The sequence below is a fragment of the Acomys minous genome (genome assembly GCF_964271855.1).
Source record: "Acomys minous genome assembly, chromosome: 14".
NCBI lineage: Eukaryota > Metazoa > Chordata > Mammalia > Rodentia > Muridae > Acomys > Acomys minous.
Genome location: NC_140496.1, coordinates 61,088,188 through 61,109,570, shown reverse-complemented (window position 1 = coordinate 61,109,570; position 21,383 = coordinate 61,088,188). Strand labels below are relative to the sequence as shown.

General features: G+C 43.9%; 1 protein-coding gene and 1 pseudogene across 4 annotated transcripts; one reads left to right on the top strand and one right to left on the bottom strand.

Moving 5' to 3' along the window:
* Positions 1–266: 266 nt before the first annotated feature.
* On the bottom strand, positions 267–21,380 carry AP4B1 (adaptor related protein complex 4 subunit beta 1). 3 transcript variants are annotated; one of them, XM_084755350.1, is made up of 13 exons: positions 20,771–20,963; positions 18,762–18,986; positions 18,000–18,130; positions 17,418–17,565; positions 15,303–15,799; positions 13,183–13,266; positions 12,241–12,344; positions 10,462–10,669; positions 9,954–10,235; positions 5,886–9,554; positions 4,123–5,226; positions 1,835–1,987; positions 267–507 (listed from the first exon to the last, which is right to left on the bottom strand). In XM_084755350.1, the coding sequence occupies exons 1-10, from the start codon at positions 20,881–20,883 to the stop codon at positions 9,127–9,129; spliced, it is 2,220 nt and encodes a 739-aa protein (XP_084611476.1). In that variant the 5' UTR covers positions 20,884–20,963; the 3' UTR covers positions 267–507; positions 1,835–1,987; positions 4,123–5,226; positions 5,886–9,126. The 3 variants fall into 3 exon arrangements, with proteins under 3 accessions (XP_084611476.1, XP_084611478.1, XP_084611477.1); XM_084755352.1 differs by lacking the exons at positions 267–507; positions 1,835–1,987 and adding an exon at positions 21,294–21,380 and having other exon boundaries at positions 4,492–5,226; XM_084755351.1 differs by lacking the exons at positions 267–507; positions 1,835–1,987 and adding an exon at positions 21,165–21,258 and having other exon boundaries at positions 4,492–5,226.
* LOC311582347 (peptidyl-prolyl cis-trans isomerase A-like) lies at positions 501–1,662 on the top strand (annotated as a pseudogene). The gene has a single exon. The product of its transcript is annotated as a peptidyl-prolyl cis-trans isomerase A-like (transcript).
* Positions 21,381–21,383: the final 3 nt, after the last annotated feature.

Sequence of the window (21,383 nt, the reverse complement as noted above, 5' to 3'; positions counted from 1 at the left end):
CTGTCTCAAAAACAAACAAACAAACAAACAAACAAACAAGGAGTGCACCACCACTGCCCAGCTAGAATAGAAAATTTGAATCAGGTCTGTGGCTGGAGAGATGGCTCAGCAGTTAAGAGTATATTTTGCTCCTGTAGAGGACTTAGCGTCAGTTGTTCTCAGCACCCACGTGCCAACTAACAATCACCTAGAACTCCAGCTCCAGAGGATTAGACACCCTTTTCTGGCCTCCATGGGCCTGTATACACACGACACACAGACATAAATAAAACTTAATAAATCTTTATTATTTTCATGAGTACAGGTGTTTTGCCTGCGTGTATATCTGCACCACGTACATGTCCAATGCCTGAGGAGGTCAGAGGATGAGGATGTCAGATCTTCTTGATCTGGAATTACAAACAGTTGTAGACTGCCATGTGGGTGATGGGGAGCAGACTCAGGTCCTCTGGAAGAGCTGCCAGTGTTCTGAACTGCTGAGCTTCTTTTCCAGCCCCATTAATAAATCTTAAAAAGAAAAAAAAAATGTAGCAGAGTTGCGTCTGGAGAATGGCTCAGTGATTAAGAGCACTGACTGCTCTTCCAGAGGAGCCAGGTTCAATTCCCAGCACCCACATGGCAGCTCACAACTGTCTATAATTCTGTCTATAGTTCTAGGGGATCCGGCACACTCACACAGGCATACATACAGGCGAAACACCAATATACTTAAAATAAAAATAGAGCTCTAATTTAAAAGGAAAGAAAAAAAATAAAGAAGGAACTAAGAAAGGGGAGGGGGCTTTGCAGACGCTGCTGCCCCCTGTCACTGCTTGGTGCAGCCATGGTCAACCCCACTGTGTTCTTCGACATTTCTGTCAATGGCGAACCCCTAGGCCACGTCTCCTTCAAGCTGTTTGTGGACAAAATTCCAAAGATAGCAAAAAACTTTCCTGCTCTGAGTACTAGAGAGAAAGGATTTGGATATAAGGATTCTTTCTTCCACACAACTATTCCAGGACTCATATGCCAGGGTGGTGACTTCACACGCCATAATGGCACTGGTGGCAGGTCCATCTATGGGGAGGAATTTGAGGATGAGAATTTCATCCTGATGGACACATGTCCTGGCATCTTGTCCATGGCAAATGCTGGACCGAACACAAACGGCTCCCAGGTTTTAATCTGCATATCCAAGACTGACAAGCATGTGGTCTTGGGAAGGTGAAGGAAGGCATGAGCATTGTGGAAGCCATGGAGTGCTTTGGCAAGACCAGCAGCAAGCTCACCATTTCCCACTGTGGGAAACTCTAACTCTTCTGGTTTGCGGGCATCTTACCTACCAGACAATTCCTTCTGTAGCTCAGGAGAGCACCCCCACCCCATCTGCTTGCAATGCCCTGTAATCTCTGCTTTCACTGAAGCTCTGTGGGTTCCATATTTTCCGCATTCCCCTCCAAGCTTAGCTTGATTGCAGAGCTAAGTTTATGATCATGAATAAAAAGTAAAGAAGTATAAAAAAAAAAAAATACCAGGCATGGTGGCACACACCTTTAATCCCAGCACTCAGGAGGCAGAGGCAGGTGGATTGCTGTGAGTTTGGGGCCAATCTGAAGTCTAGGACAGCCAAGATAACACAGAGAAACCCTGTCTTGAAAAACTAAAAAAGAAAAAAAAAGAAGGAGGAGGGGGGGAGGAGGAGGAAGAGGAGGAGGAGGAGGAGGAAGAAGAAGAGGATGAAGAAGAAGAAGAAGAAGAAGAAGAAGAAGAAGAAGAAGAAGAAGAAGAAGAAGAAGAAGAAGAAGAAATTTGAAATCAGGCCTGAGGCTGGAGAGATGGCTCAGATCCTAAGTACCTGTCTCACAATGCTGGAAAAGCCGGGTCTGCATCCCCAGCACGTAGGTAAAGCGCTGGGCACAGCATGCACCTGTCATCCCAGCACTGGAATCCCTGTGGCTTGTTGGCCAGTTGTTTAGACGGATCAGTAAGCTCTAGGTTCTGTGAGAGACTGTTTTAAGAAAGTAAGGTGGAGAACAATTGAGGAAGACATTTAACATCGACCTCTGGCCTACACAGCTATGCACAAGCAGAGTAAGTAATAAAAAATACAAGTCTGTCTTACCTCAAACTCAAGCTTTTCTTAGCATAGTAAACCACCTTTCCACTTCACTAATGATATATTATGGTTAAATGCCATCTTTAGAATATAATCTCAACTTCTTTGGATTATATTGTATAATCAATGTGATAAGGCTATAGAAACAGAATATAGGGTCTCAGGGATATTGCGGAATAACTTTCCATGCCTTATTTACTCCTTTGAACCTTCAATGCAAACCATCTCTTCCCTGACACCCATGTTCCTTCATCCTTGCAGTCCTAATTTTTTTTAAAAGATTGATTATATACAGTGTTCTGCCTGCATTTGTGCCTCCCCACCAGAAGAGGGCACCAGATCTCATTATAGAGGGTTGTGAGCCACCATGTGGTTGCTGGGAATTGAACTCATGACCTTTGGAAGAACGGACAGAGCTCTTAACAACTGAGCCATCTCTCTAGCCCCTGGAGTACTAATTTCATCCTCCTATTTACTATTGGAAAATGATGAATTCATAATTTTTTCATTGCTGTTTGTTTTTTCTTTTATTTGCTACTCCCTAACCATAACAACTAACATCAGTCCCTCAAAGCCTTATCTTATTATAGCAGTGGTTCTCAGCCCTCCTAATGCTGTATGTGACCCTTTAATACTCCTCTTTTTGTGGTGACCCCCAACAGTAACTTACTTTCATTGCTACTTCCTAACTGTAATTTTGCTACTGGTATGAATCACAATGTAAGTATCTGTGTTTTCTCATGGTTTTAGGTAACCCCTTTGAAAGGGCCATTTGACTCCGAAAAGGGGTTGCGACCCCACCAATTGAAAACCACTGCATTACCAAGAAGAGACTTGATACCCTATGATCATATAGAGGGGGAAGTAATACCCCTCAGGAACAGTCATAGGGGAGGGGAATAAGGGGAAATTGGGAGGGAGGGAAGAATGGGAGGATACAAGGGATGGGATAACCATTGAGATGTAACAAGAATAAATTAATAAAGGAGGGAAAAAAATTAACCTAAAAAAAAAAAAGAAAGAAAACCACTGCATTAGAGGATCCTGGCCCAAAACCCATATTCCTTCATCCTCAGTACCAAATGTATACGGGGGAATCCTCAGATGTAGGCTCTTTTGATACGGAAATCTCTACCTAAAAAAATAACCAAGTTAATCTCTCTCACATACCCAGTATCTGAGAAAAAAAAAATAGAACTCCCATTCAAACAGAGGGGACAGAGATATACAACCGTCGCTGGTGATGGCCAGCTAAGACAGAAATGATCGCCTCTGCAATGGTTTCCATGAGTTCTTATTTACATGAGTTGCATAATCCTCACCCATCAACTGGGACTGAAATTGAGCCACTGTTCTTAGAAGATAGTATCAGGTGCCCTCAGGATTTTAAGAGATAAGCAAGCATCTGTTCATTTTACACCATTAAGCCACATATTCACAGAAGCTAAACAGAGCTCCTAAAGTGAAGAATATTAGGAATTAATAGATTCATGCTACACTCGAATGTTCGTCATGTTGTTACAAATTAGCAAAGGCAAGCAACTGGAAAAATCAGTACTTCCCTGAGATCATCTTAAAAGTACACTTTCCACTGGGCGGTGGTGGCCCACACCTTTAATCCCAGCAATTGGGAGGCAGAGGCAGGCGGATCACTGTGAGTTCAAGGCCAGCCTGGTCTACAAAGTGAGTCTAGGACAGCCAGGGATACAGAGAAACCCCGTCTCTAAAAACAAACAAACAAACAAACAAACAAAAACCACAAACCAAACCCCTGCCCCTGCACAAAAAAAGTACACTTTCCAGGGGCTGGTGGGATGGCTCAGTGGGTAAGAGCACTTGCCGAGCAAGCCTGATGACTTGCGTTGGATCCTCAGGACAGCAGGACAGAACTTCCTTCCAAAAGCTGTCTCCTAACCTCCACCAGCATCCTGCGGCAGGTGTACAGCCCCAGCCACCACTTTCCCCCAACTAATAATTAAAACTTTTTAAAGATTTAAAGTACACTTTCCAGGTACAGTGATGCACACCTGTTAACTGCAGGAGCTAGGACTCAAGAGACAGCAGGGCTGCCACAGAGCAGGATACTCTGAAAAGCATCTGGCCAGTCAGGGCTTTATAGCAAGGGCTTGTTTCCGAAAACCTAAATAAATAAATAAAAATACATCTTCCAAAAGCAGTTTTCTGGGGCAGGAGCGATGGCTCGGAAGCTGAGACCGTGTTGCTCTCTGCAGAGGGCCTGGTTTGGTTCCTAGCACCCACACGGTAGTTGAAACCCGTCCAGCCTCCAGTTCCCAGGCATCTGGTACTCCTGCCCTCCAAAGGCACCAAATAAACATGCGATATAAAACAAACAAAATAAAATGAATAAATATAATATTAAAACAACTAAGCAGCAATTCTTTGGGTTGTTCAGCTACCTTATTTATATGGCTTAGGCCTGTTTGCCTAGGGATGACACTGCCCACAGTGGGATGTGCCCTCCTACATCAATTAGCAATCAGGAAAATGCCCCCATGGACATGCCCACAGGCTAATCTGATGAATTCTTCAGTTGAGATTTGCCTTTTCCAGGTGTGTCAAGCTGACAAATGAGAATAGCTATCACCTCTCCCAAAGGTTTATATTGCTACTTTTAAGAAATCCAGGCCCACCAGGCGTGGTGGCGCACACCTTTAATCCCAGCACTTGGGAGGCAGAGGCAGGCAGATTGCTGTGAGTTCAAGGCCAGCCTGATCTACAAAGTGAGTACAGGACAGCCAAGACTACACAGAGAAACTCAGTCTTGAAAAACCAAAACAGAAAACAAAAAACAGCTGGTCTACATAGTGAATTTCAGGACATCCAGAGCTACACAGTGAGACTCAGTCTCAAAAACAAAACAAACAAACAAAAAACAACAAAATGAACAGGAAGGAAGGGAAAAGTAGAATAAGCCCTGGTCTAGATGGAATTCAATTCCATTACTTTCTAAATAGTTAATAGAATATCATAACACATACTTCAAACATCAATGACAGAATATGATTAGTGTAGGGGCCAGCAAGATGGAACAGTGAGTAAAGCTGCTTGCTGCCAAGCCTGACGTCCTGAGTTCAACTCCTGTTACCCACAAAGTAGAAGGCAAGAATTGACTCCCATAAGTTGACTTTGACCTGACACTCCCCACCCGCACCCTGATATACATGCACAAAATAAACACTTTTTTTTTTTCAAGACAGGGTTTCTCTGTGTAGCCTTGGCTGTCCTTGACTCCCTTTGTAGACCAGGCTGGCCTTGAACTCACAGTGATCCGCCTGCCTCTGCCTCCCAAGTGCTGGGATTAAAGACATGTGCCACCACACCCAGCCTACAAAATAAACATTTTAAGAAGACCACCAGTCTAATTACTTGTAGCTATTCATTCAATAAATATTCACTAATAAATATTATGGTGACTATATTGTAGAGACATAAAAACAAGACTTTCACTGCCCTTAAAATTCTTCAGCTGGAAAAAAATAAATAAAATAATTCAGCTGGGAAGACTCCTTAATAGACAGCTCCAAAATATAGGTCCTTTCTTATTAAACAATTCAATACTATTTACTATTCACTCTATGAAGAACCTGTTGGGAGAAGTCTTGAGTGAAAAATTATCTATTAAGATAATTTATCCAGGCATGATGACGTGAGCCTTTTTATCCCAGCATTTAGGAGGCAGAAGCAGGAGGATTTCTGTTGTGTCCAGAAAGTCTACATATAGCTGTATGTAGTAAGGCCCTGTCTCAAACAAAACAAAACAAAACAAAACAGAACCAAAGTCCACCATGCAACTGCTGTATCTAGATAGAAATCCTCGAACTAAGCTGGACGGTGAGAGGCTACCACAAGCCCTCAGAAATGTGCCTTCAACTCAGTTTGTTATGTCTTCTGCTTTACTAAGTACATACCACTTTATGCCACCCATGGAACTACATGTACATTTCTCTTAAAAATTAAAATCTGATAGCAGGGCTGGCGAGATGGCTGAGTGGTCAAAGGGGATTGTGACCAACTTTGAAGATACCCAGGACCCACAACTCCACACATGCACGTGTGTGCACTAAATGTAATAAGAAATTTAAAAAGAAAAATCTGATGACAAAGAAATTTTTTCCGTCATTCTGGCTGCCAAATCACTTACAACACCAAATCTGAAGCTAACATGTCAGTCCTTATACTCTGAACATCTATTTCTGCATTCTAAGCCAAGTGGGACTCACTGATGTTTTATTTTCCCCTTTCTGGAGAGTTTGGTCTTATTATAGCTTGCCCTCTTTCTTTTGCACCTATAGAACAAGTGATATCACTTGTATAAAACTGTCAAGCATAAATAAAATAAACACTGAGCATAAGCAATAAGAAAACAATGGCTACAGAACTTCTAGGAGTATGCTAGCAACTTAAAATTGTTGCTCTTACATTTTTATTGAGGGAGAGGGATGCACACACACTTGATGTGGCACATGGGTGGAGGTCAGTCACCTTTGGAAACCAGTTCTCTCCTTCCACAGTGGGGAGCCTGGGGTCACCAGGCTTGGTTATAGGTGCTTCACCCACTAAGCCAGACCATTTAAAAACACCTTTTTTTTTTTTAAACTTATTGCATGCAGTGGAGCATACTTTGTGTCGTGGCATGCATGTAGATGATTGTCAGAGAATAACATGTGGAAGTTTGTTCTTTCTTCAGCGTGGGTCAGACATATCCAACTCAGCTTTACAAGCTTGGCTGCAAGCACCTTACCTGCTAAGCATCTTGCCAGGACTTTTTTTTTTTCCCTTGACAGTGTCTCATGTATCCCATACTGGCCTCAAACACCCTATTATAGCTGATACTGACCTTGAACTTCTAATCACCCTGCTTCCACCTCCTGAGCACCAGTATTACAGGCATTTTTATGTGGTGTTGCAGATCGGGCCTGGGATCTGTGCAGGCTAACCAAGTACTCCACCAACTGAGCTACATCCTCAGGTCCTATGCAGAGGGGACTGCTACAGTTATTTTTATATAACTGTTTGTTTTTTAATTTCTCTCTTAACTTGGCTGTCACACAAATAATTGAGATTATATTATATTATTTTAAAAAGCTTCACAGGGCTGGAGAGATGGCTCAGCAGTTAAGAGCACTGGTTGCTCTTCCAGACGTCCTGAGTTCAATTCCCAGTGCCCACGTGGCAGCTCACAACTGTCTGTAACTCCAGGTCCAGAGGATCCGACATACTCTCACAGACATACATGCAGGCAAAACAATAAATTACATATATATGTGTTAGCAAAAGAAATAATCAAGCTTCACAACACAAGAACTGAGCAGTTATTACTCTATTCTTAACCCTCTAAGCTAATGTGACTTCCTCTCAGCTTACATCCCAGAGATAATTGCACTTTATAGCTTTCCCTGTCCCAGCTCCTTCCTGCTGTCTCTTGAACCTCTCCCATGGCTGAATCCCCTACTTCCTCTTCTAACTCTCCTCCCCAGCCTGGCAGGAAGTCCAGCCCTATTCTCTCCCCAGTTCAGTGACTGGCTGTAAGCTGCTTTACTGGCATATCAGGGGACATTTGGGGAGCAGTATTTACACAACATTGAGATAGGAGATTCTCAGAACCAGGTATGGGGGCAGTATACAAGAAATCAGCATTGCATTATACAATAGCCTTATGCTTACAGGCGACCTTCATTCACATTGTACCAAGGTGTGCCTCTGTATTTTGTTAATTGCTGAGAGCTAAATGCTAACAGATTCTGGTATTGTCAATGCTATTGAGGAATCTCCTGTCTCAGTGATGTGTAAAAATTACTCCCCAGTTATCTCTGATCAGTTAGTAAAGAAGCTCAAGGGCCCATGACTGTGCAGAGCAGACAGTCTGGGGAGTCCCAGGTAAGAGATAAGAGAGAGAAAGGAGAAGAGTGATGGGCCATGAGAGGCTGGCATAAGGACAGAGATGGAGCAGGAGCAGCTGGGGCCAGACTAGATGGCAGGTGACAGCTGGCAAGCAGCCAGGACAGTATAAGCGGGCTAGAATAGATCCATATTTGTCCAGATGTAATGCTCTACAACTTATTAATAAATGTAATAGGTCTCCATCTCATGATTTGAGAGCTACAGTAGACACAGAAAAAAAAAACAACTTAAAATCCAACACCCCTCATGGCAGCTTTGACAGTTTGAAACAGATCCCTAATGAAGGCAGTGAGTATCACAGAAAAACAAAACGTCCTGAAAGAGTTCACAACTAAGAAAGATACACTATGCATTGAGACATGAAAGTGAGGAACTGTTGTAGGCAAAAAATAGATGTTAGCCAGGCACAGTGGCACACGCCTGTAATCTGAGCACTCGGGGAGGCAGAGGCAGGCGGATCTCTGTGAGTTCAAGACCAGCCTGGTTTACAAAGCGAGTCCAGGACAGGCAAAGCTACACATAGAAACCCTGTCTCAACAAAACAAAACAAAGACAAGAAAAGAAACAGAAATAGATGTTAAGGCCTGGGTATGAAAGAGCACTCAGAGAACTGCAATAAACCAGCTATCTGCTTTCTTCTTTGGTAAACCACTTTGTCAGGAGTGGTGAGCCATGACACTGAAGAAGTTCTCTAAATGACACATGAAGGACTTTTGGATACTAACCTAAAAGGCATGCCTGAAAATACAAGAAAAATTTGCTGAAGAAAAATAGACTCTCAAAAATGATGATAGCTACCAATTCCCAAAAAAGATAGGTATATTTAATAAATAATTCAATCCTTAAAATGATGAGAGAACCATCCCCAGGATGCCTTCATCCCATCCTGCTCCCTCTTCAACACTAGTGTAGACAGTCTCCTTTTAAAATGGGACCAGTCTCTGCCAGGCGTGAAGGGAACAAGGTGGGAGACGTGGGTAAACGTAAGAGCGCGATCCCCAGGCTCCCCGTTCTCTTCTGCCTTTGAAACATGGACTTACACGCACTTTATGAGAAAATGAAGGAACTCTGACAGCTGTGCATCTCACCCAAGGCAAGCAGCAAGACTCTTAAGATTTTATGTCTCCAATTGTTCCAATCACAGTTTCTAGGACAGAAACAAAACCATGCAGTGTTTCAGCCCTCAGCTCAGTCTGCTTCACAGAGACCTGCATTTCTGCGTCCTCAGTCTTCAAGAGCAGCTCCGTTAAGAAGAGACATCCAGTGTCATCCTGAGCACTGAGGTAGGCCTTCCAGGGCTGGGCGCCAGCCCTGCTCATTGCAATGGTTTGAATGTTCACTACTTTTAGAGCCATTTGTACAGTGTCAGGCTGGACTTCTCCCTGCCAAGGAAACGCCTGCTGATGAGTAACTTTGAGGCTAAGCCATGTTTTCTCAAAACACTCAGCAGTAAGTTGCAGATTGGGGACCAGCACAAGCGCGTCAGGGTCAGGAGGGTCTTCTGCTCCTTCTTTGTTATCTTCAGAAGCCAAGTGTCCTAAGAGAGTCAGAAAGCTTGGGTAAGAGATGCCCTTAATCAGCATTTTTACTTTACATCCCAAAATACCTGATGTGTGGTACCTACTTGTGCTCCCAGCACCTGGGGGCGGGGTGGGGATACTGGAAACAGGAAAATCAAGGTTTCAAGGGAAGTATTCACCCAGCTCAAGGCCACATTGGCTGTCTCATACACATCAAAACCCAAACACATTTACACTGTGACTTCTGTCTTAGATGAATGGCTTAAATAACCAATGATGAACCCCATTGCCCACAAAGGATTCAAATTCAGGCAACAGCCTGAAATTTAGCTGCAGAATTTTACTTTCTACCAGTCACCGCAAGGGGTGGTGGGAAGCCATACCATGACAAGATGTAAGGTAAACACTGTTTTTACCTGATGTGACCAAGGACACACTGGGAGGATGCTCAAGGCGGTGGCGCTCTGCCTTCTGGCATTCAGAGATAGTTGCCCAGTGGGCTTTGCCATACACTGGCACCAGTGTGTTGAAGTCTGAAGCCCAGCTATTCACTGGTCGTTCTGCCTGATCCTCCAAAAGTCCAAGGGAAGGGTCAGATTTAGGACTACACAGGATCTGCTTAACTTTATCAATGCCAAGTAACAGGAGGCGGTAATAGAAGAGCCCTCGGTCTCGCACTGCCATATCCTTTTCTTCCTCTGAGAGAAAGCAACCAATTGAGTTAAACAAACAAATAAACAAACACACACCCTACTCACCTCCAACCTTTGTGACAAACATAAGAGGAGGAAAAAAAATGAACAAGGTAAGATACTTTAGAAAGTATCATTTTCTCCTCACGTCCAAACATGATTTACCAAATAGTGGAAGCTGTGAGAACGTTTGGCAAGAGTCTCAGCAAGCATCACCCTCTGAAAAACCTACCTATGCAATAGTGTAACAGACGTCCCAGCGTGTCCTGACACTCAGCAGGGCGCGAGAGGAAAAGGCGCATTAGCGCAGTCAGTAGCTCCATCTTAACAGCCGGAAATGTCTCTGACTTCACATTTTCTACAAAGTCCTCCAACACATAAGGAGCATTGGGGATTTTTTCCCCATGGACCCCAAGTAACCAAATAAGTGCCTGTTTCCCCTAGAAATAAGAAAATAATCGATGTTTAACATGTGGTTTCCCAAACAGAGGAAACAGCTGCCCGATTTGCTTTTCCCCTACTGCCCGCAGCTAAACTATGCTCTCTTTGGTATCAATGTGCACTGCACATCCTGCTCCACTGCCTCTCTAAACTAAGAAAGAATGAAATCCTAATGAACACGGCTTGGGACTAGGGATGCAGGACAGTTGGCAGAATGCTGACTTAGCAGGCATGAGGCCCTGAGGTTCATGCCTCGTATCACACACACAAACTGGAAGGGATGGGTCACATCTATACCCCCACTTAGCTGATAGAGGCAGGGGGGTTAGAGTGAAAGGCAACTACATAGTGAGTTTGGGGACGGCCTGCATTATATGAGACGCTGTCTTACAAACAAAAACAAAACAACAGCAACAAAACAAAAAGAGAAAGAAATGCTATAATGCATAAAGGGAAACTCAAAATTTTTGTTAGCCAACGTTGATTAAGCAATAAACAAGGCTTTGTCAGTTTTGGGGCCTTTTGCCTAATTTAAGATTTACTGTTTCTTTTCTTGCTTGTTTTGCTTTGCTTTTTTTCAACTATGTAGGCTTGGCTATCCTGGACTCACTATGTAGACCAGGCTGGCCTCTAATTCACAGAGATCCACCAGCCTCTGCCTCCCAAGTGCTGAGATCAAAGGTGTGTGCTGAGGTTTCATGTCTCCATAAAAACCGCTGAAAGAATTTCTTGAAACATTTTTATGAAAATGGTTTTTAACTTAGAATATACACCAGAATCATCTGTGAAATTCCTTAAAAGCCCATCCATCTAAGTCTCCCACACCTAGATACTTAATGCAGCAGACTTTGGGGAGAGGAAGGAAACAAGGTTCGGTAAAACTTCCAGACATAAAATTCCAGAGGACAGACATGGTGGAGCACATCTTTAATCCTAGCACTCAGCAGGCTGAGGCAGGCCAGTTTGGTCTGCATATCAAACATCACACCACTCAGGCTATACAGTGAGACCCTGTGTCAAACATCACACCACTCAGGCTATACAGTGAGACCCTGTGTCAAACATCACACCACTCAGGCTATACAGTGAGACCCTGTGTCAAACATCACACCACTCAGGCTATACAGTGAGACCCTGTGTCAAACATCACACCACTCAGGCTATACAGTGAGACCCTGTGTCAAAAATGAGCAAACAAAAGAACTATCACCAACAAAACAATTCCAAGGTGTAAATCTCTGACTCATAATTGTTCAAGAAGACAATGGTAGGTATCAAAGAATATGTAACTGAAACTATAGCTCAGTCTTCTTTTTATAATTGAAAGTGCTATTCATAGCCCAGAGACACTCAGACATAAGCAAGCTCGCGTTCCTACTCGACACGGGATTTGCAAACGAGTAATTAGGTTCCATTTCAGGGCTAGAGAAAATCTCAGTGGTAGAAGTGTTTACCTAGCCCAAGTTTGATCCTTAGCACCACCAAACCAAACCAAATACAGACTCACTTCAGAAGGCAGGGTCCTGTGGTCCCTTACTCGGTTAGAAGTAAAAAGAGAGCTACACTCTACCTCGCTGTCTTGAATGCTCTCTTCGCAGCCGGGCAGGGCCTGACACACAGCTTCAGCACACTGAGGGCATAGCCAAACCAGGTCTCGGAAAGTCTGCACCACCACTGCAACAGCCCAGGACACAAGACACAGTATTAGAGACTCCATGCAGAGAGGAAGCTTAGGAAGAGCTGGGTATTCACAATAAATTCATGACTGAATTTCTATAAAATAGGTTTTGAAGGGGTAGGCTCTTCCTGCCTTCATTCCTTTCTCTTTTTTTTTTTTTTTTTTTTTTTTTTTTTGGTTTTTGGAGACAGGGTTTCTCCATGTAGCCTTGGTTGGCCTGGACTTGCTTTATAGTCCAGATTGGCCTCAAATTCACATAGATCAGCCTGCTTCTGCCTCCCCTAGTGCTGAGATTATACATGTGTGCCACCACGTTAAGATGGAGGGGTAGTTATTAATTAATTGAAAATGGGCAATATGCTTGAATTTTACACGTATCAAATTGACATGAAGATAAGTAAATAATCGTAGAGGATCACTTTGTAAATATATCCTGTGGATGAATGTGGGGTAGTGTAGCTGACAGACACTGAACACAGTACTAGCACTCACATAAACCCGAGAATAAGGTCTTCCTAAATGTTGCATTCTAGGACCCTTCCTTGCCTCACCTGAGCCCAGCCTCGGAAGCTGGGTGAAGCAAAAAGAGGAGAAAGGACCTTCATTATCTCAGAACAGCCCTGTCACACCTAACAGCTGGAAGAGTCTGCCCTGATAAATCTAGAGAGCCCATGCTTCTCTGAGAGCAGCAAATGATGCAAAAACACGTTTAAGCTTACCTATTTGAAATTCATTTAACAAAAAGAGTTTTAAACAACTACTGTTAGCTAGGTACTCAACAAAAAAAAAAAAAGAAAGAAAAGAAAAGAAAACTTCTAGGAAGGCAGGCATTACCTGTAGTGATGTGTTCTTGTCGAAGTCCCAGCAACTCTGTTAGAATCTGCACACATTGGTCTGTGTAAGTCTTGGCAATGCTACCTACAGAGGAAGAGGAAGGAAGGTGAAATTCCAGTATGTCATTCAAATTCACTCCCTACTAGTCAAAGACAGCAACAAGGTGCACACCTGTAATCCACGCACTTGAGAGGTTGCAGCAGGAAATTCTCAAGTTAGAGGCTAATCCGGGCTACCTAGCTAGACTGGGTGGTGGTGGTGCACGCCTTTACTCCTAGCACTATGGAGGCAGAGGCAGGCAGATCTCTGTAAGGTCAAGGCCAGCCTGGTCTACAGAGCTAGTTCTAGGACAGCCAGAGCTACACAGAGAAACCCCGTCTCAGAGAAGACGGGAGAAGAACAACCAAGAAAAAGACAAAAATGTCTGTGGTGGTTAATCGTCACTGTCATCTTGACTGGATTTACAACCACCATGGGAACACACTTTGGGTATGTCTGTAAGAGCGTTTCCACAAAGGTTTATCTGAAAAGAGGAGACTCATCCTGGGGTTTGGGGATCCCAAAAAAGAAAAAAGTGAACACAGCACCAGCATGCACCCTTCTCTGCTCCTGCATGAAGATGCAATTCAACCAGCTGACTCCACACGCCGACCACGACAGACTGCAGCCCCTCGGAATGTGAGCCAACAAAAACCCTTCTTCCCTCCTTAAGTGGCTTCTAATCAGGTATTGTGGTCACAGGAACAAGAAAAATAATTAACACAGTGACCAAAGGTATCTTTAAAAGAAAAAAAAATTCTAATTACAATGAAGTAAGAATCTCAGTCTGCTGCCAAGGGAACAATGTTTAAAATAAATCAATTTTTTTTTCAACTTACCAAAAGAAACTTCCTGGAAAAGAAAAAATTCCCATAGCAGAAGGCTGAAAGCAGAGTAACAAAGAATTTGAGTTTATGAGAAAAGTATGGGCTGCAGTTCTTTTTGTTTTGGTCTCTTTGTTAGAGACAGGGTCTTGCTATATCACCTAGGGTGGCCTTGAACTTGTGATTTTCCTGCTTCAGTCTCTTGAGTGCTGGAATCACAGGCACACAGGACATTTGACTAAGGCACCCTTCTGGCTGCAGCACACCTAAATAGGAATACTTCTGCTGGAGATACGTGACAGCTATCTTTTAAGTTTAAGACCTTTTACTGTCTCCTTTGTCTCTAGTAATTTTATTTCAAATATGAGGGTTCCTTGTCCTCACAGCCCTCTGATTCTTAGTCTGACAAGTGTTTTTATATTTTTGAAACTTTCTAGCCTTTTAAGTCCAGAGCTGGGCATTGTGGCGCACACCTTTGATCCCAGCACTCAGGGACACAGAGGCAGGCAGATCTCTGCGAGTTCGAGGCCAGCCTGGTCGACAAAGCGAGTCCAGGACAACCAAGGCTACACAGAGAAACTCTGTCTCAGAAAAAATATAAAATAAATAATAAAAATATAAGTTCTGGGCAAGGTGTGGTGGCACATGCCTTTAGTCCCAGCACTTGGGAAGCAGAGGAAGGCGGATCTCTGTGAGTCTGAAGTCAGCCTGGTCTGTCCAGGGCAGCCAGGGTGACACAGAGAAACCCTGTCTCGGAAAAAAAAAAGGTTCAGACCGAGCAGTCAGAGTTTAAGAAATTACTATGTGTTGTTCTACACTTGGCACTATAAACAGCCCATAGTAGAAGCAAAGGACTTTTAATCAAGACTGTTAGGTTCCACTCAGTTTGGAAATTATATGATCTTTTGGCCATTTAGTAACCTTTTTATAGCTAAATTTCTTCATCTTTAAAATACCCACTATTCCTGGCTGCCTTATAATACCATCAGATGATATATACGAAAATATTTTGGATAGAAAGTAACAAAAGAACAATATAATATTTAAGTATTATTGTTCATTTTTCAAATTATCTGAACTGTCTACACTTAGAAACATCTGCCTTGATTTAAAACAAAACAATCTTTTCCTGTGCATGTAATCACTGGCCAAGCAATGACCCAAAATGCATGGTACTTTGTCTCTGAAGCTGGCTCCCTGACTACAGCTCTTTGGCTGGCTGACCTGAGGTCCCAAGAAAAAAAAGCGGCAACTTACCTATAGCAAAGATGGCGGCCTGTGAAAAGTCGGCGGACACATCAGTGCAGTACCCGCGGAGCTCCTCCAGCACCTGCAGCACGTTCTCATCATTTACCAGCTCGCACAGCACCTCCACCTTCTGTAGCTTGATGTAGTGGGGCTCCGAGTAGGAGCAAAAAAACTTTTTGTAGTGACTGCTGAAGTGGCCTGGTAAACTATGCAAGACCTGGCGGACATGACAGAGAGCAGCAAAACAGAGCTCACGGCTCTCTGAAGAACAGGCGGCTAGCAAGGGTCCCTTGACGCGTACCAGCACATCAGTTTGTACATGGGGGAACTTTTTTGCCAAAATCAGAAAGAGTTTGGTGGCTCCCATCACCACAGCTGTGCTGCTGCTCTTGAGATAACTGTCCAACAAATTGAGAATATCAAACAGTTCCTCCTCACTGCGGGGTTGGTAGCGGAGCAGGAAGTTCAGCACTTCAGCCTGGCCCCACTGGTCCAGTTTTGACATTCTGTCCAAAATGAAACAAAAGTACTATGTATGTATGTATGTATGTATGTATGTATGTATGTGTGTGTGTGTGTGTGTAAGTGTGTATGTATTTTCAAGACAGGTTTTCCCACCGCCCAGGGAAAAGCACTAATAACAAATGGAAGATTTTCTACAACTGCCATGAGCCAAACCATGACACAAGGGGGAGGGAATTCTTAAACTAGATTATACCATGATCAAATTCCTCTTACATTTTAAAAAAACAGGCTTCACACAGGACAAGGTGGTACATACCTTTAATCCCAGCACACTCGGGGAAGAAGAGGCAGGTGGATCGCTATGAGTTTGAAGCCAGCCTGGTCTACAAACCAAGTCCAGGATGGCCAAGGCTACACAGAGACCCTGTCTCAAAAAAAAAAAAAAAAAAAAACCAACAACAACAAATAAATAGGCTTTACATTCTACAACCAAGGTTGTTGAGATGACTCAGTGAGGAAAGGCATTTGTTACCAAGCCTGCTGACCAAAGTTCAATCTCTAGCCCTCCCATAGTGAAAGAATGACTCCCAAAAGCTGTCTGACTTCCACACATACGCCATGGCACATGCTTGCATGGAACGAACACACACACTAATAATAATGAGAGTCGTTTTGTTTTGTTAATTCTAAGAAGCTGGAGAGATGGCTCAGTGGGTAAGAGCGTGTACTACTCTTCCACAGGATCTGTGCTTGATCCCTAGCAACAACCTCATCATGTGGCTGGCAACCACCTGTGACTCCCACTCCAGGAGGATCCACCCACTCTGGCCTTTGGTATCACCTACTTTCCTGTGCACCTGTCTGTACATACACAATTACAAATTAAAAAAAAAAAAGCTAAAAAGAAATTCCAAGACAAGTTGATGGTATGAGTGGATACTTATTTAAAACTAAATATATATATCAGATACCAAGTCTCTGCATTAATTATTTTCCAGTACTATAACATGAACCCAGGGGTCATACACGCTAGCAAGTATTTACTGCTGAACTAGATTATAGATTTTCTATATTTTCCCCAAGACTTATTCATTTTTATTTTATGCATATTTTACCTACATTTCTGTGTACTATGTGTGTGTGTGGTACCCTAGGAGGCCAGAAAAAGGTGTTGGATCCCTGAAACTGTAGTCACAGGCATTGTGAGTCACCATGTGGATGGTGAGAACCGAATGTGGGTCCTCTGAAGAGCAGCCACTGAGCCATCTCTCCAAAACAGACAAATAAATAACTTACTTTGGGGAACATAATAGTAACTGCAGAGCAAATTTATCTCCACCGCATGTTTCTACCATTTTTACATATCAAGAAAAAGTAAGTCAGATAAAAGAAATTCTCTTGGCGAAACATGAGGCAATTAATAATTGTAGTAAACCTGAAGTCACTTCTGGGCTGGCAAGATGGTTCGGTGGGTAAAGTGCTTGCTGTGGAGGCTTAATGATTTGAGTTCTATTCCTGGAAGCCTCGCTAAAGTGGAGAGGGAGCCAGCGCCTCTGGGTTGCCTACTGCCCTTCATACTTTTCCTGGGGCACGTGTATCCCCAAACCCACGGCAGCAGCACTCCCATCCTGCACAATGACAAAGGAAGAGCTGCCAAACCTATTGAGGAGATGGTGGGCGATGGGCTTATTAACCACAACGCCTCCTTCCTGCTTTAGAATTTCCTCTAGCGACCTCAGACAGTTGACGACCACAATGGGATCCTGGTCACGCAGAAGACTGTATAGCTCATTGACTAGAGCACCATCTGAAACAGAGAGCAAAGATGGCGGATAAAGGAAAACTTAAGTCATAGTGACGGAACCAGAGGAACAGCTCTGGCCAGACAAACCTATATCTCTGCTACAACAAACAACAAAGGCAACATTTTGGGTATGGGAGGAAATGCATAAAGCAAGAAATAAATTTCTTTCAAAGAATGAAAAGAGGAGCTAAAAGAAAGCAACCAGATGAAATAAAAACAGGCATGCAGTCAAGGCTATGCAGAGAAACCCTGTCTTGGGAAAAAAAAAACCAAAATAACAACAAAAACAAAACAAAACAAGCAGGCATGCATTCCATTTAGAGACATGCAAAGTAGTGGAGACACATTATTTTCTACCAAGCAACATAGTCCCTCCCCCCAAAAAATTAAAATGCATAACAACACAAATAAATATTGAGCATAGTGGAGCATCTTACCCACTTCAGAGTCTCCATGAAGATTATGCATCTTGGCACAGCCAAGGACTGCCACCCTCCTCACATACGAAGCCTTATCCCGCAAGCCGTTAAGGACAGGCTGTTGGATATATTCCTGCACACCAGGCATCCTAGGAAACACATCTTCGAGTCAGTCAGCCAGATCTTGAAATACTAGTTTTGACTTAATTAAGTCCTTCTTCAATTGTCAGAGATTTTTTTTTTTTTTTGGTTTTTCGAGACAGGGTTTCTCTATGTAGCCTTGGCTGTCCTGGACTCGCTTTGTAGACCAGGCTGGCCTCGAACTCACAGCGATCCAGCTGCCTCTGCCTCCCGAGTGCTGGGACTAAAGGCGTGCGCCACCACGCCCGGCCTCAGAGATTTAATTTAAATATGATTTAACAGTTCATACCTATTAGATCATAACAAATTGGTGAAAGCCTTTATCAAATTAAATAAGGCCTAATTTGACTTTTCATTTGGAAAAGTGCTATACACCCATCACAAACTGTTACAGTAATAACCGATTAACATTTTTACCTAAAACTCAGAACTATTTTACCAAGATAAAGGAAAAATCACCTTTAATAAAACCATAAGATACAGTTTAGAGAGTCAAAGTAATGGCTGAAAATCTGAGTGCAAGGCAGAACAGTGCTTGCCTCAGTACTGGGGAGCTTAAGCTGTCCTCACTAAAAATCTGCTTTAGAGCCGTCTATACTCACCCGCCACTGAGGACCAGCAAGGAAGCACAGCGCTCACCTGAGGCTGCACATGCTCCGCAGCGCCAGTCCTCGAACCATTGGGTTGGGGTCCGAGCAGTCCTTGCATAGTGTATTGATGGCCAACAGCGCCAGATCTGGTTTCAAAGGTGCGTATGTGCACATATACAGATAAACCAACTTTTTCTGAACAATATCTACAGTGGCACTGGCCTTCACCATTTCCATGAAAACACCAGACATGTCCAAACCCTGAGTCATGTGCCTGTAACAAATACACAAAGCAGAAAGAAGTAAAACACAGAATTCCCAATCTGAAGAGGACTTTTATTTATGCATGTTCTGGTTATCAAACTCAATTATGATCTCCCAGAGAAATACAATTGGGTCTACTTTGTCTAGTGCATCACGCAAAACTTCCCATCACAGGCCTGCAACTGCTGCTCTATATTCTCAACCCTGTGAATCCTTAGTACATCCCAATGAAATGATGGAGCGATGGTACATTTGACTTTTACATTCCAGAGACAGGACATGAGGACATCATCTTTAAGAAGGTAAAGGTGCCAGGTGCAGTGGCGCACATCCGTAATCCCAGCACTCAGGGAGGTGGAGGCAGATCTCTGTGAGTTCGAGGCCAGACTGGTCTACAAAGTGAGTCCAGGACAGCCATGGCTACACAGAGAAACCTTGTTGCGGAAAACAAAACAAAATAAAATGGTACAGATTGGAGAGAGGGCTTAATGGTTAAGAAGCATTTTGTTGCTTTTGCGAAAGAGCTGGGTTTAGTTCCCAGCATCCACGTGGTAGCTCATCTGTCACTACAATTCCAGGAGATCTGATGCCTTCTTCTGACACACACGGCCACCAGGCATACTCATGGTGTATTTCAATAAACAAGCAAAACATTCATACACATAAAAATTAATAATATTTTTTTAAAGCCGGGCATGGTGACACACACCTTTAATTTCAGGGCTTGGGAGGCATGGGCCGATGGATCTCTGGTTAGTGCAAGGCCAGCTTGGTTTACATAGTGAGTTCCAGGGCAGCCAGGGCTGTCTCAAAACAAAACCAAAGCACAGAGAACAGGCGTAGTCTCAGGTGTTTGGGAACTCAAGATCAACTAAGAAGCCAGCTAAGAATATCACTGGTTTTTTAAAAAACAGTGTTAAGTTCTCGAGTTAGCACACAACACACAGACCACTACGATCCGCATCCACGTGCCACTGTGGGAGTCAGAAAATGTTCCTCACCGAGGACTTTAGCTACATCATCAGCTCACTAGACAACTGTGATTCCGTTAATAGTACATGCTACAAAGCATGAGCATTTGTTCCTTGGGTGACATGATAAAAAAATCTGAACTTCATTTCACTGATTATTGCTTCTAACGTTGTGGAATCAAATTACTACAGTCAGCTCAGATGTTTAAGAACACAGTTCCTGGATTCTATCCCATCCTAATGAAATCAGAATCGATTCCTGGATCACCCTTTAAAAAGAAAAATCACCCCAAGGGACTTTTGTGTCCTACTAGCATTTTGGAGCTACAGCCATAGATTAGTTATGTGTTCAAAAACATATATAATAGGGGGGAAAAATCCTAACTGAAGTGAGGCGACAAGGCTACATATTAATAAACTACCACAAAAAGGTGTTGGTAATGACCGCCTTAGCCAACACTCCAGTCTTAACAACGTTAGACAGATATTTTGAATTATGCATACCGCCTGACTCGAGATGTTAAGGAGAGTGTCGCCAAGGCTGCCTAGCATGCTTAGCAGGATGCCTGATGACATTCACATAAGTCACCGAACCAGGAAGGCGGCATAACTGCTAACGCCTGAGACATGACGGAAACATCTCGAATAGGTGAGACGGTCCACAGAGGAGACTGTGACATGACAGTCCAGAAACGCAGTCATGTACGAAGATTTATTTACTTTTCTCAGAGTGGCTGCTGGCAGAGCCCTGAAGAGGGGGTTGAGGGTGGGGAAGGTGGGGGGGTAGGGTGGGAGTTAGAATTCTAAGGTAGGCTGGTGATACCTAATAACTCGCTGGATGACATTCCGGTAGCGCAGCCTATCAGCCTGAATATGAGGGTTACACAGAGCCTTCCTCAGTTCCTTCACCACGTCCTCAGAGCCAAGGTACGGCATCTTCGCGAGCAGCCACGGGACAGTTTCCAGAGACCAGCAGGGAACTCGGGGGGGGCTCCTTCTAGCCCCGATGTGGGAGCCTGAGTAAAGGAAATGTCAGGGAACACACTAAAGGCGAGATGTCACTTTTGCCGGGCCCTTCCCGAGGGAGGAACGCGGTCTCCCCCGCCCCCCGCCCCCCGATCTAGACCCTTCAGGAGCCGCGCCGAGACCCGCACGCCGTTCGCTCTGCCCAGCAGATCGCCTCAGCTATCTCTAGGCCCCAGCCAGGCATTCGGTACCCCGACCAGCGAAAGGCCGAAGACCTAGCGCAACCTCCTTCTCGCTTTCTAGTTCTAGTAGCTCAGGCCAACACACAACACCCGGCTCAGCTTCCTGCGGAAGTCCCGCCCCCTCGCTCGGAACCTCACGGAGCAGCCGCCCCCAGCCGCGCGGAGCGCCGAGCGCCAGCCGCACCGACCCTTAGGACGCCCTTCCCCCCCGCCCTCCCCACTCGCCTC